The 17293-nt window shown below is 32.2% G+C and overlaps 3 protein-coding genes across 4 annotated transcripts; 1 reads left to right on the top strand and 2 right to left on the bottom strand.

The window, feature by feature from the left end:
- Window positions 1-953: 953 nt before the first annotated feature.
- LOC114173497 (histone acetyltransferase MCC1) lies at window positions 954-5403 on the bottom strand. The gene is made up of 6 exons (XM_028057947.1): window positions 5112-5403; window positions 3304-3527; window positions 3080-3224; window positions 2166-2265; window positions 1861-2089; window positions 954-1390 (listed from the first exon to the last, which is right to left on the bottom strand). Exons 2-6 carry the CDS (start codon window positions 3408-3410, stop codon window positions 1204-1206), a joined length of 768 nt encoding a protein of 255 aa, XP_027913748.1. The 5' UTR covers window positions 3411-3527; window positions 5112-5403; the 3' UTR covers window positions 954-1203.
- Window positions 5404-8169: 2766 nt separating this feature from the next.
- LOC114173496 lies at window positions 8170-11778 on the bottom strand. 2 transcript variants are annotated; one of them, XM_028057945.1, is made up of 12 exons: window positions 11428-11778; window positions 11191-11289; window positions 10799-10856; window positions 10632-10712; window positions 10443-10514; window positions 10113-10351; window positions 9948-10019; window positions 9479-9592; window positions 9312-9393; window positions 9160-9206; window positions 8616-8697; window positions 8170-8393 (listed from the first exon to the last, which is right to left on the bottom strand). In XM_028057945.1, exons 1-12 carry the CDS (start codon window positions 11649-11651, stop codon window positions 8310-8312), a joined length of 1254 nt encoding a protein of 417 aa, XP_027913746.1. In that variant the 5' UTR covers window positions 11652-11778; the 3' UTR covers window positions 8170-8309. The 2 variants fall into 2 exon arrangements, with proteins under 2 accessions (XP_027913746.1, XP_027913747.1); XM_028057946.1 differs by lacking the exon at window positions 11428-11778 and having other exon boundaries at window positions 11187-11279.
- Window positions 11779-12921: 1143 nt separating this feature from the next.
- LOC114173610 (heat stress transcription factor A-1e-like) lies at window positions 12922-16439 on the top strand. Its single transcript, XM_028058098.1, has 3 exons — window positions 12922-13273; window positions 14589-15808; window positions 16182-16439. Exons 1-2 carry the CDS (start codon window positions 13055-13057, stop codon window positions 15777-15779), a joined length of 1410 nt encoding a protein of 469 aa, XP_027913899.1. The 5' UTR covers window positions 12922-13054; the 3' UTR covers window positions 15780-15808; window positions 16182-16439.
- Window positions 16440-17293: the final 854 nt, after the last annotated feature.

The following is a 17293-nucleotide window of genomic DNA, read 5'->3' as shown; positions in this document are numbered from 1 at the left end:
ATATAAATCAAACATATCATATATTTTATTGATATATGATATTAAGGGATATATAGAATATAATCGATGTGAGATTTGATCATATATTATGTTAATATAATTGTTGCAACAAATATCTATCTAGATATTATTTACCCACTTTAGGTTAATAACGTTGATTGAGTCTTATTGGCCCAAACTCTTTAGTAAATTTGTTGGGTTGGGTATGTATACAAACCTCCAAAACTTAAAAGTTTGTTGTGTTCACATCTACGTAACTTGTTTGTGGACTTTATTTGTGCTATCGTCTAGGTAACTCAGAGTGTTGCGTTTGAAGACTTGATTACGCTATTATTTAAATAAAATTATTATTATTAGTATGAAATGTGAGTTATTATTTAAAATGAAAAAATTAAAATTGAAAAAGTTATATTAGATTAAAATGTGGAGGTTTTTGTGAAAAAAACAAAAAGGCATATCAAAAAACAAAAGAGAAGGATACTCTTGTAACTTAAGGTGTACTGACATAACTTTCTCTTCTATTCTCTTCCCTCATGGAAGCGATCCCCTCAAATTTGTCTTCCCAAACCACTTCCAAACAATCTTTGCACCTGTATTTTTTTTCCTCCCTATAGTAAATCACCTCAAAGAAACTCAGCATCACTGAAAATGCAGTGGTTCATTCCGACCTGAGATTTTATTCTTGCTTCATTCATCAGGTAAAGAACAGGCAAGAGTCCTGGATAACCAGAAATCTACGGATTATGTTTCATGTTTGTTATGAAATATTTTATTGCTTATGAATCATATTTTAAAGTTTGTGCTTTCTAATGCTTAAGACTCAAGACTCTGTTAACTAAGAGATGAAATCAGGTGCATTATCTTTCCTGTTCCACCATCATATTTGCTTTCTCAATAAAGCTAGTAAACGAGCATGGTTATATTAGCCATTACAGTAACTACTGCATCAAATCTGCATGTCCTTTTAATCCTGCCAATTGTAATGATGATCAACAGAATCACAATTTTCATTGTTCACATACACTTAAATGTTGTTATTGTCACCTTCTAACAGTATATGTGAATTCACTGGATTGAAGAAGTTTATTATGACATCATAGTAAGAAATAATTTTTGGCTCGAATATGACCTTTCTGGAGGGAATCAACAATAGTGAGGTTGATTGATACAGGAAACAGATAACTTAAAAAAAATTAAACGGAGTTAAACACACTCATAACCAGAACATTCCACTGCTACGTTTCTTTTGTTGGGTGTTGCTGACACAAGAGAATGACTTTCTTTACACTTTGCTCGCCTTGAGATCTTCCTGCTTCCGCTCCTGCACAACCTTGCAGCCACTGACTTAAAGCCACTCCTCATGAAGCTTACTATTGCAGTGAGAATCTCTCTGAAATGTGAAATTGAAATTTCAATTCTAGAAAATAACTTAGATAAAAGGATGCATGTGGCTCAATATGCAACAAATACTAAAAGGGTTAATCAGATAGGCAGCCAAAAGTAAGAAGGAGAAATTGATGTTTAGCTTAGAAAATCAGCCAATGATCCTTTTGCAATAGCAAGACAGCAGCATTTAATTGTTCCACATTTTATCTCACCTAAAACAACTTAGAACAAAGAAATGAAATACTTTTCACATATCAAGTTCAAACGTGTGTGTGTGTATATAACAACAAAGAATAGGAACACCCTTATTAGTTCAAGAACAACCTTATTTACAAAGGTTCAGAAACTCAGACCGGTTAAGAGTATAACGCAAAATTTTCTACACTAGGTAAAACAAGATTAGTATAAAGCATTGACATGAAAAACCAGTCTGAACAAATCAGGGATAAAAAATGAAAGGAATTTTGCACTTACAATGGTGAGCAAGGAGAGCGACCCCCATTTACATAATACAAGAATAAGAACGAATCGTAATGTTGGCCATTGATCAAATAGAACCCCTGCAACCTTCTCACACATTTGAAAGACATTTTCTTGTACAAATTGATTGCAGGGTTATTGTAAGAGATTACATGCAAGTAGACAGCTCGGCAGGTTGGAATACTTGAAGCATATTTTATGACCTCCCGAATCAGAGAAGAAGCTGCATATAGAGCACAAATTAGAGTTCCAATTATATAATAGAGGACTTCACAAAACTTGATTTGCAACACTCTTACCTATTCCAAAACTTCTATATGCTTCCACGACTCCAAGCGTCAGAACATAGACTAAAGTTTGGTCAGATCTAGCTGAGTCATATCCAAGCATGTCCACTATCTACAAGAATGACATTCATGCAATAAAATTCACAAATCTTCAGCAAACAGATTAAGCTTTCAAACATCTACACTTTAAGTAGTAGGGCATACCCTACTACTTGAACAGTTTGGGACAGTTAGAACAGGTTTATTACAAGCAAACTAAGGCTATGTTTGGTTTCAGTTTGGGGTTCCAAACTCAGCTTCGTGACATTTTTTATTACATTCAAAACTTAGTTTGGTAAAAGAAAAAGTTTGGGTTACTTTAGCAAACTCAGTTTGCAAACTTAATTTTAATGAGAACTTCAATTCAATCATACATTAAGTTTTAGTAAGCCATTAATTAAATAATAGCAACAGAAAACTAATAAAATGGTCAAGCCGCAGACTGTGGATATCAAGATGTACATAAAACTACACAAAAATTGTCTGTTATCTTCATATCAAAATGTTGATTAAACCAGACTACCAATATTAAGAGATTTGTCTTGTTTTGTGTCCATGGGTTGTACATTTAGACATTTAAACAGGTTTATTGAAAGGTAATTTTCCATTATCTTTGGGCCAAGAAGATTGATTAAACACATTTCAAATAAACTTTCCAACAAGAACTTGCTACTTGACATTCCCCCTTATAGCCAGTAAATAAATCTCAAAACATTAATTAACCACACTTTTGCAGGCGAAAGATGCATTCAGAGTAGTAGAAACGCAGCACATGTTCTCTTTTCAGAACAAATTTCAGGCTTTAGAAATGATGGACAGATAACATTTTCTCAGTATTCTTCAAATAATTAGACAAAAGGCATATAACTGTACATAAATGGGGTCACCTCGCTTTCTTTTGCAAGAACAATCCGTGCTGTTACAAATCCAATGAGTTCATCACTTCGACCATCGGAGCGATTGCTGTCAACAGCTCCCCATGACACAATGTCACGTCCATTTACCACATCATGGAAAAAAGTAGATTCGTACCTGAGAATTGTAGACATGTCTGGGTAAACACAATTTCCAAATCTAAAGTTGAAGTTAACAAAACAACACAGGATCTTACCTGATAGGAAATAATCTGCCATGGATATGCTCTAAAATGTCAAGGTCAGAAGGTCGAATAGGCCTATAGCATATTTTTGGTTGACTAGACACATTCGGGTTTACCATTGAGTCTTTTTCACTTAATCCCCAGCAAATATCTGATATACTTGGAAAAGTCGTGCAATAGCAACTGCTTCCATTTACACAGCAACAGTGAAAAGGGCCATTGAATAGTTGTTATTACTGTAAATTAAACAATAGCGTCAACAAATTTCATATTTATTATAACTACTGAAATGAAGAGTAGAACTGTTTGTTTTATATATGAAAATTCTGGCTCAAATGTTAATGGAGCTTTCCTTTTCTACAAGTGTCCATTTGGCACAATTTGACCTAGGAGTTTTACTTACAACGTTCAGAAAGTCCTTTCAGAATTCGAATCGCAATTCAGTTTCAAACTTAATAGAATCATAATACACCTAAAACCAACTATTCCTAATTTATTAGTTCATAACTCAATTCAAAACTTCACGTCCACATTTCACAGCCTCTCTTCTTTATTTTGTTATTCTTATTATCACAGTTGTTGTTATAACTACTCCAAACTTGATTATTCTTGCCACTGATATTGTCATTATTGCTACCAACCACTGCCGCAGGCACTAATGTCTAATGTTAGTTCTTCCATGACTACCCTAACTAGAGGCTTAACATGGTATTGTAATTTGACTTAAAATTATAATTTTATGTTTTGCACAACTCAATTTAGAATAATGATTCTAAACCAGTTTAAGTTTCTTGTGCCAAATGGATGTAAAAAGTTTTTATTTTTTTTTGATAGAAAAAGAAATATCATTAAAGAGAATCCACCTAGGAAACAAGAAAAAATACAATAAGACAATAATAAATGCTGCAAAACAGCACTGTCTAAGTCAGACAAGATGAATCCCATAAAGTAACTACTGTCGCTACAAAAAGGCCATATACACAATCCTTACCCAAAATAAGCTGCATGGCCTTAAGAAACTTGAAAATAAGAGTATTTCTCCTACCTAATATTTTTCAAAAATCTTTAAACCTATCTGGCAGAAATGGCTCCAAAGTAGAATCTAAGACTCAACCTTCAGCACTCTAAACAAAATAGTCATAAGAGAGTAATAGCCTTACAATGCAACAGCAAGTGTCCAGTTGTTCATGAATTACAGCAGCAAACAAAACATGCGAGGAAAGATTAACAGTAAAAATACTCAAAGAATCCAAAAGTCCAAACTATCCTACCATAATTAGAGTGAAATCAACCTAATTTGATTCTTCTCACTAAGTTAGAGACTAAGAGCAAAGTGCAACATTGATTATGAGATTCTTATCCACTGATCTTGAAAAGATCCAGTATGTCTTCTCACCATACATCTACACTTCCTAAATAAAAGAAGTTAAAACTAGCGTCTCTATCTTCAGCCATTCTAAACCTGGATTTTGTCCTTCAACTTATTTCAATTCCTCAAACAACTTAATTGGGTTGACCTCCAATTGTTCTCATCCTAAGCAACTTCCTTCAAAAGACAACACTCAATTTAAAGTACAATCTTCCGAAAAACAACTTTTTGGAAGTTTCCCACATATCAAAAAACAGTAATTACACAGTTTCAGACACAAGAATATCCTACTCATGATCTCCCATCACAACTACCTTCCCTAAAGTCAAAAGATTCAAAGATTCAACAGCCAATCAAAGTGCAGTAACTCGCAGCACACACAGCACATAAATTAGAAGAGAAAAACAATCTAAGATTCATAATGTAAAAATTGAATAGTGATCGTAACCACCTTAGCTGAAGAGGAACATGAGATTATAATTGTTTGAGAGAAAAGATAGGGAGGCGGATTGATCGAGGCAACAAAGATGGGATTTTGAATCGGAAAAAGAGAAATTGGGTAGATTTATTCGGCCAAGGTTTGATGGAATATTGGGATTGGCATATACATGTCATCGACACAACACAATCATTGTTTCAGAAGACTATGTTTCCCAATTGAATTGGTTTCACCCCTTAACTCAACAAGGAAATGAATCTATCTAACAACCCATTCTAACCTTCACCCCTTCCTCTCTCTCTCTCTCTCTTCAATATATATTTTAATTTTAATTTTATATATATTTTTGTTTTAATTGGTTTTATTTGTAGTTTTTGTTATGAGTATTGATTCATTCTTGTGTCATGATTCTGTTTCAGGATCTTGTGATTCTTCCTCGACATGTTAATTTGTGCTAAATGGAATAAAATATAGAATAATACAGAATAAGCTTGCATATTTAATATTAATTTATTAGAAGGTTTTTAAAATTATATATATATATATATATATATATATATATTATATGTTAATTTCATTCTTAACTATATCTTGGAATTGAAAAAAATAAAATAAATTTAAACTATCTAACTACAACACATTAACCGTTGATCTTATTTTTATTGTTAGATTGTTGTCTCTTTATAATTATACAGTAACTGTTACATGACAGAGTTATTACCTTTTAATATAAATAAGTACAATTCATTCACAAGAATATTTTAGGAGACATTTTGATTGTTTAATCAAACACATTATTTATTCTGTTGGAGATTAAGCTTTGGAGATGAAATATACCTTTTAATTTTATATGTTTTGTAAAAAAAATAAGAAACTTATAAAAATTATATATCGAATTATTTTTTTTCTTGGACTGGATTTTTATTCAAATATTTCTTAGAGCATTTTTTCTGCGGGTTTAGAATATTGTTTGTAAATTCTATGTTTATATTGTTATATTTAAAAAAAAAAGTTTTTATTTCAATAATAAACTCATTTTAAATTAGAGCTGTCAAAACAGATAACTCGGTCCGACCCGGCTCGAGTCATCACGGATTGATGATTTAGTGAGCTAACCTAACTCGATTCACTTTTTAACGAGCCAAACAAATTTGAACCCGGTCCGGCCTACCACGAATTGGCGGGTTAAATGGGTTGGCTCACGGGTTCACTTAATTAAAAAAATATTTTTATTTTTTTAGTCAAAACTAAATTATAATTCTAATTAAAATCTAAATAAACTTTAATACAATCCAAATACAAACCAAAATAAAAATTATTTATGCGTTGGCTAAAAAAAACAACCTAACACGACCCAAATAAAGCCCAACTTAATAAAAAACACTTGTGTGACCCTTTTATTTGCGGCTTGTTGAGCCAACCCGACTCACCACGAGTTCAACCCGGGTGAGCCGGATTCTAAATGAGTCGGGTCAAAAATTAACCTGTATTGAAATTTGTAAAAGAATTTCAACCCAACCAAAACCAATGGTGAGCCGGGTTAACTTGCGAATTCCGACCCATTTTGACAACTCTATTATAAATAAAAATTATCTATAGTTGTTTTTTATTAAAAAAAATCCAATGATCTCCGATAACAAATATATAAGTATATGACAAACATCATATTCCATCTCCTCACATAATTTATTTGAGTTTAAGAATTTATTTAATATATTATTTAATCAAAATACATATATAATTTAAATATAAAAAATATATAAGTTTTAAAACTCTATTTAAGAATATATGAATACAATAATAATATTAATAATAGTAATTTTAATATTTCAATTAATAATACAATATAAATGCATATGACAGAATATATATATATATATATATATATATATATATATATATATATATATATTGTTTCTTTTTTTTTGTACAATGCTGCATATTTCATACAATATAAATTTATTTATTATGATTTAAATCATTGTGATGCCCAAATCAACCCCCAGAGAATGATTAATTGAATCCATATAAAGTAAAAGGCTATAAATGATACATTCTAAAGTTATATGATTTCTATACCCTACTTATTTTAATCGCAAGAGATATTGATGTTGACTAAATTATATATTATAATTATTTTATAAATTTTTTCCTGTAATGCTTGCTTGAAGTTCATATTACTTCAATCATGTACTTTTGGTTACTAAAACTTTGGAAGAATTTAATTTAATTTTCAAAGTTTTAAAAATAACATCGCAATCTCTTAAATTAAAAAATAATTTTTTAAACTAAAACACAATAAAATATTTCAATTATGTTAACATTTTTAGTACATGTATTACTAATTTAACTAATACTAATATTATCTTGCTACTGATTTAAAATGAAATAACTATGTTTGATGTCTTCAAAATTTCATTACAAAACTAAATTGTTAACTAATTTATTGATAGTTTAATTGACTTTTGTATAGAGCTGTCAATAGGATAATCCGACTCCGATCTAGCTTAACCCACCATAAGTTGATGATTTAGTGAACCAACTCAACTTGACTCACATTTTAATGAACCAACAAAATTCGAACCCAACCCGACCCACCACGGGTTGACGGGTTAAACAAGTTGACTTACGAGTTCGCTTAATTAAAAAAAAATACATTTTTTTTATTTTTTTCCAGTCAAAACTAAATTATAATTCTAATTAAAATCTAAATAAACTTTAATACAATCCAAATACAAACCAAAATAAAAAATACAAATTATTTATGTGTTGGCTAAAAAAAACTTAACATGACCCAAATATAAAACCCAACTTAATAAAAAACTCTTCTATACCCTTTTATCTGCGGGTTGGTGAGCCATTGGCTCATCACGAGTTCAACCCGGATGAGCTGGGTAAAAAATAACTCGTATTGAAATTTGTAAAATAATTCCAACCCAACCCGACCCCGAACCCGTGATGAGCAGGGTTGGCTCGTGGGTTCCAACCCATTTTGACAGCTCTAGTTTTGTGAATATGATTGAAAATGAGAGGATAAAGAAAATGAAAGAATATGAAGAAAAAAAAGGTAAAAAAATTAATAGAAAGACTGAAATATATACATTTAAGGTCTATTTATTGACCAATACATTTTAATTAACACTCCTATTCTAAAGAGCATTATTATTTATAGAAACAGAAAACTGATAAACACATATAAGTCATATGTATTCAAAGGACTGCTCCTGTCATAAACCGATGATTCAGAACAGCTTCAGCAGTTGGTCTTTTTCGAAAGTCAGCATTAAGCATTGTCTGAAATTCAAGATAAACAGCATCAACTTCAATTCAGTATACATTTATATTATAAATAAACTAGCTTTTCCATAATGTATTTAAACTAGTTTCTATTTCATTTTTTTTATAAGAAACGTTAAGAAATGAACTTTAAACTTAATTCAACCTCACATTAAGTGAGATTTACACTCACTTACGTGAGAAAACATCTTTCTTATCCATATTAAGAGACAAAAATACCTGAAGTAACTCCCAACCAGCACCATCTCCAAGATCAAGGAACTCAACAGCATTTACCAATCTGTCATCAGCTAGACAATATCTGCCAAATGAGGAATAAAAAAGTGAGACAGAAGCAATGGCCTAATGAGACACAAACACAAACTTTCAGAACAGTTTACTACAGACTCACAAGTGTTAGTTGTAAAAAAATCATCTAAAAGTTGGTGTGTTTTTTTTCCTTTGCATTCTCCTTTCCTCAAGAAACTACAGTTATGGTAGTGACTGATATTTTAGATGAGCCATAACTGTATGAACTATTTGTTCATCCCATGAACACAATCATAATTAGTTTTGGAATCATGTAGATATGGACTTGTTAGGTATGGACTTACATAATTGTCTCCATCATGTAGTACTATCATAAACTAGTTTTCTAAATCTCCAAACACCCACAAAGTCTTTCTATGTCAATATTAAGATTATAAAACAACACTGCAACATATGTCTACTCTGACTCTCTGTGCACGATTAAACCATAAGTTAAACTAGGAAGATAGCATACTCTCGTGTGGCTTCAAGATCAAGTTGGAAGGTGTTCTCCAAAAGCCTCTAAATTTCATGACCAACAAAAACCAGTGAAGATATTAAGAAGACTTTGACAAAAAAGAACTATGAGCTACAAAAGAAAAGTCTTATTATTGCAGCATAGCTTACTTGCAAGGATAGGCTATCCATTACACCAGCCTCACAAAATGGAACAAAAGCCAAGTATGCGAAAAGAAGACCAGCTTCATATCTGCATTGGAACTCATAAAAGAAATAGGTAACCTGAAAAATATGTTGAAACAAAGTTCTGCATTGACCCAAGTTCTGACAGTTACATGTCATCAGCTATTCCAAAAGCTCTTTTCTCCATTTGTGTGAATGCACCAGCACCTGATGCTCGTCTCCAAAGCCCCTCTGAAAGCTGTCCTGAATCATCTAGTTCCTTGTACCTGTAGTGATGTAAGTATATGTAGAATGTTAGCATATAGCAAAAACAGCAACAAATTAAGCAGTAGCCTCGGTGAAACCAAACATCATAGATTGGACTATGAAATTCAGATATACAAAATACACAATAGATGAAACTATATCCCAAAAGGAAAAAAAAGTCATACAGATTATACAAATTATTAATAACACGCAGTGCAACACATTACAGTCACACAAAATCAAAGTTTGCTTGAATGATAGTAGCATTTAAATAACAAAAAAAAGGAAGAAAATACAACATTTTTTTCACGACATATCAATGCATTAACAGAAGGTAAATTCAAGACACAAGAACTCGACAAACCATTACCTTACCTGACATTAACAGAAAAGGCTAGATCCCGGAGTCTAGGAATCAAATAAGAACCTTCTTTTTCTGAAATTGTGCTGCAAACATGTAAAAAACACTTGAAGTTAGGGTGAAAGGTATAAGCCGAACGAAAAATCTTGAACCAAGTAAATGCTTGATAAATTCCATACTTGAGAACCACAGAAAATGGTCCTAGACTTTGGTGCAATCTATCATGGTCATGCAAGTAAGCTACACCCTTCATGACACCTTGGAGCAGCTTTATAATAAAACTTTGTCTCCTTTTGATTGTTACTCCTTGCTCAAAAGGATTCCAGGATGAAACTTCTCGGCTTTTCGATAACCTCTCGCTTACAATTTTTGCATAGTCTGCCACGCTATATTTCCCATCATCACGAAATGCAAGCCACTGGATCAACATATTACTCTCATCATGGTTAGCAGAATTAGAGCCACTGCATGTGAAGTTAAAAAAATTATGTTAACTTCACAGAACAAACCTGCTCTCCGGTGGTTGTTTCAAACCCACCTACAAGCAGCGCAAGATGCTGAGCAATACCTTTAGAACTGCTCTGCAAGAAAAAGTATAAACCAGGAAGAAGGATTAACAGAAAAGAGAGAAAAGAGCTATGAATTGATATCAAAGATTAAGTTAAGTAGAAACTAATCCACGAATCCAATTCCCTCACCTGAAGAAACAAGTGTGTATTTAACTCATTTGCAGCGAGTGCATCAGCCACAACTCCCCCAGCTCGCCTTCCAGGATAAACCTTCATTGCCATTTGTTAAGAGTTTCTACGACATTAACACGAACAAGTGAAGAGGTAGACTATGATACTATGATACTACTTACTACCTTAAAAGTAACCGGAGTTCCAGTAAGTGGACCCCGAGAAACTCTCCCTTCATAAAGCCTGCAACACAACCAGAACTGCCATGAGTGTGTATTATCATTATAGTATCCAAACTGGACTCGGTGCAATCCCCTTTTTCACACATCCACACAGTAAGAGCAATTGTAACGATAGGATGAAGATCAACCAGTTGAGTTGAGATCAAGAATGAATCTTTTAACTATGATTTACTCAAATAAACCAGTTGAGTTGAGATCAAGAATGAATCTTTTAACTATGATTTACCCAAATAAAATGAGTGATTCAATTTCATGACACAGTTTCATCTTGTAGAATGTGTGAGTGCAAGGAAAAAGAAAGCCATGGAATCAAGTTGATTTTTGACATTACCTACCTGATTTTGACATCGCCTTCTCCAACATCTTGAGTTTTCAATCCTCCCAAGTCCTTGAGTGAATAGTCAGTGCCAGGCCCAGAGGGAAAGGCAGAGTAGCTGGGTAAAAACGTTACTTTTGAATAAGCTTGTAAATATTAGGCTGTGCATAATTAAAAATGTTAACTTTATGGAAAAAAAAAAAAAAACTGATTGCATCTTTTGTTTTCATTGGAATGGTTGTGAAGAAGTAGGTACCTGGTGATGTTGATGAAGCCATAGGTGCCAATGGGTCGACCCACTTGGAAGGAGTCGGAGTTGGTGAAAAAAGGCAACTTTGCTTGAATTATGGGATAATGGAAGTGGAGAGTGGAGGTGGTGGCGGTGGAGGTGGTGGATCTGGAAGAAAGGGACAACTGGGTCGTGTGATTGCGAAGACAATGATGGAAAGAGAAGCAATCAAGAGGAACCACCACAACCATGTCTCCCTTTCTTTTCTGTGTGCTTGTGAATGTGAATGAAGAGGAAGAAGAAGAAGAATGTAGCGCCAAATGGATAAGAGAGAGTTCAGTTTGCCGTCAATAAACTCAAACGGTGAGATTGTGAAAGTATCCAAAATAATTACAATAATATATATATATATATATATATATATATATATATATATATATAAATTTTTGTCTCTTTTAAACATGTATTTAATTTAGGTTGTTTGGGTTTCTTTTAAACATGCATTTTAGTTTGGGTTGGAGTACGTATGTATAAGGTATGTATTTTATACATTATAACAATGATATTGTTATGTTGTGTTATGATATATTCGTGATATTATATTAAAAGTTTAGTCATTTACAATTGTATTGTCCATTCATCTATATAAGAATTTAATTGTTTTATATGTTAAAAGTTAATTGTATTAATAATTTAGTAATTATTGATATATTTAATGCTGTACTACAAATTAATTATAGAGTTATTAAGAAATAGAATTCCAACATGCTTATATATATATATATATATATATATATATATATATATATATATATATATATATATATATATATAATTTGATTCCACATAACCTTTTTAAGCAAAATTGCATATGAACTTTAACCACAAAATAAATATAAAATGTATGCTGAACTAAAAAAATTAACGTTAAACTGACAAAAATAACCCACGTACTCGTATATTAATAAATTTATAATTAAAAAATAAATAAATATTTATTTTGAAGACTTATAAAAAACTACTTTGTTCCATGACCGAAACTTTTATTAGTAATTGAAATTTTAACTAAATTTAAAAAAAATGAATGATAATAATTTTTTATTTAGGAAGTAAAATTTAAATTAAAAACATAAAACATTTATTTTTCTTTGTTTTGAAAACTAAGAGAAAAGTATTATGAAAATAAGTAAAAAAATCAATTAAAAAACTCTAATTTTATCCTAACACGTTTTCTTTATTTTTAAATAAGAAAAAAAAAACTCACAATCTCCTCCACCGATATTCTTAAACAACAATTATTTATTATTTTGAAAATAACCCATTCTCACAAGAATTTCATCCTTTTCCCCTTCACTGTACAAAATTAATACAGTGAAAGCCATAAATGTAAATGATAATATTTCTTGTATTTAAAAAAGTCAGGAGTAAAATGAAAAAAAGGTAAGAAAATAAGAAAAAGAAAAAAATAAAAAATAAAAATAACAACTTAATCAAATAAATAAATGCACAAGAAGAGAGACATTGAAGTGAAAGGAGTGAGAGTTGTTTCGAGTGCCTGATACCTTCCGTTTATCTTCTTCCTCTTCTTGCTGTGTGTGCAATAAAAGCAAAACCTAAAATTTGGTTTAGCCGTAGGAATCAGTGTTGATCTGGTATGGAGGGAGCATCGTGGAACAGCAGTGTCTGTGTGGCACCGTTTCTGAGCAAAACCTACGACATGGTCGACGACCCCACCACCGATTCCGTCGTGTCGTGGGGCGAAAACAACAACACCTTTGTTGTCTGGAACGTTCCCCAGTTCGCCACAGACATCTTGCCCAAACATTTTAAGCATAACAACTTCTCCAGCTTCGTCAGGCAGTTGAATACTTATGTGGGCATCGCATCACTTTTTCTCCGATTATTCTTTTACTATTGTTCTTAGTTTTATTGCTAATTTGATCTTTTATTTTGTTTTTCTGTTCGGGGTCAGAGGGATCGTGGTTTCTTGTTGTTGTGGGCTCGATGGATTTGAAGGGTTTTGTTGTTTTCTGTTGGGTTTTATATTCGTGCTTTATGGGAAACCCTATCTTGCTGTTTTATTTCATTTCATGTAGCACGTTCTATCTTTCAATACTGTGGCGTCTCATTGATTGATATGAATCTCGAATTTGCAGGTCAGTATTACACCTTCATTGGGTATGCTCGACTTTAGTAAATTTGGCTTAGCTTGGCAAAATTTTGGTTAGATCTGGGTTTGCATAGTAAGTTAGCAAAGTGAACTCAATTTTTCTTTTACTTTTTTTTGTGTGTCTTGTTATAGGTTAACATATGCCAATTTGTGTATGAGGAAACCGAGTTTGATGACCCTTGATTAAAGATGCAGTCAGTTCGTTTTCCTTGCTTTCTTTCTTTCTTCCCCCCTGTTTCTGAATTAGGTTTTCGTCTTCTAGAAGTTAAATCCTGTAAATCATGAGAAAACTGCAAGTGTAAATTGCGATTAAATACAATTTTCCCTTGATTGAAGATATTGCACGAATAATTTTGGCTTGTTGTACCATGATTGAAATTGCCCCTGCTTGGTGTTTGGTTGTAAGACTGGCTGCTTAAGTTGAAAATCTTATGATACTTGGTTATACTAGGAACAATTATGTAATTAATAGTTATAGGCCTTCCTGTTTTGCTGCGCAATTTATGAGAGTGCATATCATCTTAAGATTTGTTATTAATACACTTGAACAATGACATGGTCCGATTCAAAGATTGGAAAAAAGATGCGTACATTAGCTGGTGCTACCAGTGTACAAAAAATATAATTGTGACTGTGGTAGCTTTAGAGTAGGTTGATTAAAAAGGGATTACAGAACATAATTTAGAAACTTGTGATTAAAGACAACCTTTGGTTATGTGCTGTAGAAATATATTGCAATGATGTAATAAAGACATAGTTTATGTCAAATATAGGTTCTTGGTTTTGCACACTCCAACGAATTTAATTAATTATCACAATTTATTCTACCGTTATCTAAGAAAATTTACTTGTATCTCACACACTCATCGAGAATATTGTTTCACATGCCATCTCCCCTTCACAAGTTATTATTAGTATTACGTGTAATTTTAATTAAGCTGGATTACTTGTACAGTTTACCCATATTTTCTTCTCCTAGTCTAAATTATTCAATGATTTCATTTTTATTGACAAACAGGGTTTTAGGAAGGTTGATCCAGATCAATGGGAATTTGCAAATGAAGGGTTTCTAAGAGGGGAAAAACAACTTCTAAAAAGTATCAGTAGGCGTAAATCTGCCCATGTAAATGGTAGTCAACAACAACCATCTCAAGTGCAAAAATCAGCTGTTAGAGCATGTGTCGAGGTGGGGAAATTTGGGCTTGAGGAAGAGGTGGAAATACTGAAAAGGGATAAGAATGTTCTTATGCAGGAACTAGTTAGGTTGAGACAGAAACAGCAAGTGACTGATAACCAAATGCAAAATGTTGGGCAACGCGTGCAGTCAATGGAGCAGCGGCAGCAGCAAATGATGTCATTCCTAGCAAAGGCCATGCACAGCCCTGGCTTCTTAGCTCAATTTGTACAGCAGCAGAATGAAAGTAACAAACATATCACTGGGGCTAATAAAAAGAGGAGGCTCCACAGTCAGGAAAAGGATAATTTAGCCACCAATAGTCTCCATAGTGGTCTTGATGGACACATAGTCAAGTACCAGAGTTCCATAAACAATGCTGCAAAATCATTATTTCGCCAGATACTGCAGATAAACAATTCTACAACAACACAATCGTCAATTAAGAACCCTGATGTTTTTCTCATTGACGATATTCCTTCTGCCATTGCATCAGATAGCAGCAGTTCATCCACTCAGGTTTCTAATGTGACCCTTTCTACCGTTCCTCCTGTTTCTGAACTAACAAGTATGGAAGTAGACTCCCAGTTTCCTGTCAATTGTATGCCCAGTATATCCGAGGTGCAATCTTCACCTGCTGTGTTGGACTTTTGTCAGAGTCAAGGGGTGGAAACTGAAAGCAGTTTAGTGAATCATAATCTGAATGGTGTGGAGGCTGGTAGTAGGAGCATGGCGGAGATAGACGTGTCATCTGTTTTGGATGGAGCGCACACTGTAGAAGCTGGTTATTCTTCAGCCGATGCAGATGGAATTTCTCAACTCCCTGATATCGATGATGAGTTCTGGGAGTTGTTTTTCAGGCCAAGCCCACTTACAGGAGACGCAGAGGAAATTAAATTTAGCTCTCTAGGATGTGGTCTGACTGAAGAACAGGGTTTGCCTTTGGAAAGGGAAAATGAGAAGAAAAATGTTGATAAGATGCAGCATGTTGACAATCTTACTAAACAGATGGGACTTCTTGCATCAAAGTCCTAATTGTGTAGATATGTTTCTTGCAACTGAAGGTAAAATTTTTAGACTGGAGCATCTCACTTATATACATCATTATAAGCATACTGGTTCTTGTAGTTCCCTCAACTAAAACAAGTGTAATTGCTGTGTAACCAAAGAGAAAATTACTTCACATGTACTTCCATATCCATATTTTGGTACAACTTACAACAAGGTGGTGTAAGAGTTGGAGCGGGAATTTACTTTCATTTCTCCCTTGATACATATATATAACCTAATTGTATCGACATGGCAATTATATGCGATCTTTCTTTGTTCTTAACATATGCATGCATTTGTATGTCTGAGTTAAAATGGTTGGTTTGGGGAAAATGAGATGAAAATGTTTTAGTTTCCAACGGTTTTCTGTTCATGATTCCTACACAGGTTTAGGTCCTTTGCTGCTGAGCAGACAAAGTCATCTTACATATATACATAAAGAAAGCTGACAGATATCATCCAACAACTTGATCAGTGCTTTTTCTTTTATCTGCCTGAAATGTCGTGTGCTTTGATTGTGATTAGGGGCTTAAAAACACGAAGTTACGAAACTTCATATTTATCTATCTATATATATACCATGTATTTTGAATTTTGGCAATTGTGCCACTAGTTTCCAATACTAGCTTGCTGCTGCTTTCCATTACCCTTCGGAACAGTCCAATACTTTTATTAACTCTTGCTATAATAACTAATTTTATGCTTTATTATCATAAGAAAAAAAATAGACACATGTACTTCTACTGGTAATAGAGCAAAAATATTTATCGGTAGATGTGTATTCATTAGTATTAATAATTGTAAGGAGAACAAAACAAATATTTGTCTCTCTGAAAAATAAAATTTTCAATCATTATGTTAATATTTATAATAAATTGGTTTAATTTTTTGAAAAATTGTAATTTGATTTTTTTTTGTTAAATTTTTAGAAAGAGATCAAGGATATTTTTATTAAAATTGAATTTGTTGATAGGAATGATTTGTTTTGTTAATGTAATTAATATACGTTAATTAAAATTGCATTGTGTGGGATTTCTGGACTAAAAAAGAAACAAAAAAGAAAAGAGTAATTAAATTTAATAAATTTGTTATTTTAACAAAGTAACAAAATGAAGGGGCATAATTTTGTTTAAAAATAAAATAAACTCAAATATCATTATCTTTAAAATGATGTTCTATTAAATATATTTTTAAATATTTATATATTAAAAATTATTACAAAAATTAGACGATAACCTTAACCTACATTTAAATGTAATAATTTTTCCACAGCTGAAAGATAGAATATTTATACATTAAAAACAAGGAAACTATTTATATTCACCGAATAAAAATATCTCATTATGAACATATATTATAAAATATATATATGCATATTATCACTATATAAAAGTTATCATTGAGTTCAAAATAAATTAATATTTTTAATCTATACTTTTTATTTTAACTATTGATATCTTTTAAAAACAGTAATATTTATTCTAGTACGAGTTTATAAT

The sequence above is a fragment of the Vigna unguiculata genome, chromosome 2, assembly GCF_004118075.2.
Source record: "Vigna unguiculata cultivar IT97K-499-35 chromosome 2, ASM411807v1, whole genome shotgun sequence".
NCBI classification, from domain to species: Eukaryota; Viridiplantae; Streptophyta; class Magnoliopsida; order Fabales; family Fabaceae; genus Vigna; species Vigna unguiculata.
The sequence above is the reverse complement of the archived record's forward strand: the minus strand, read 5'-3'. Positions and strand labels throughout refer to the sequence as shown.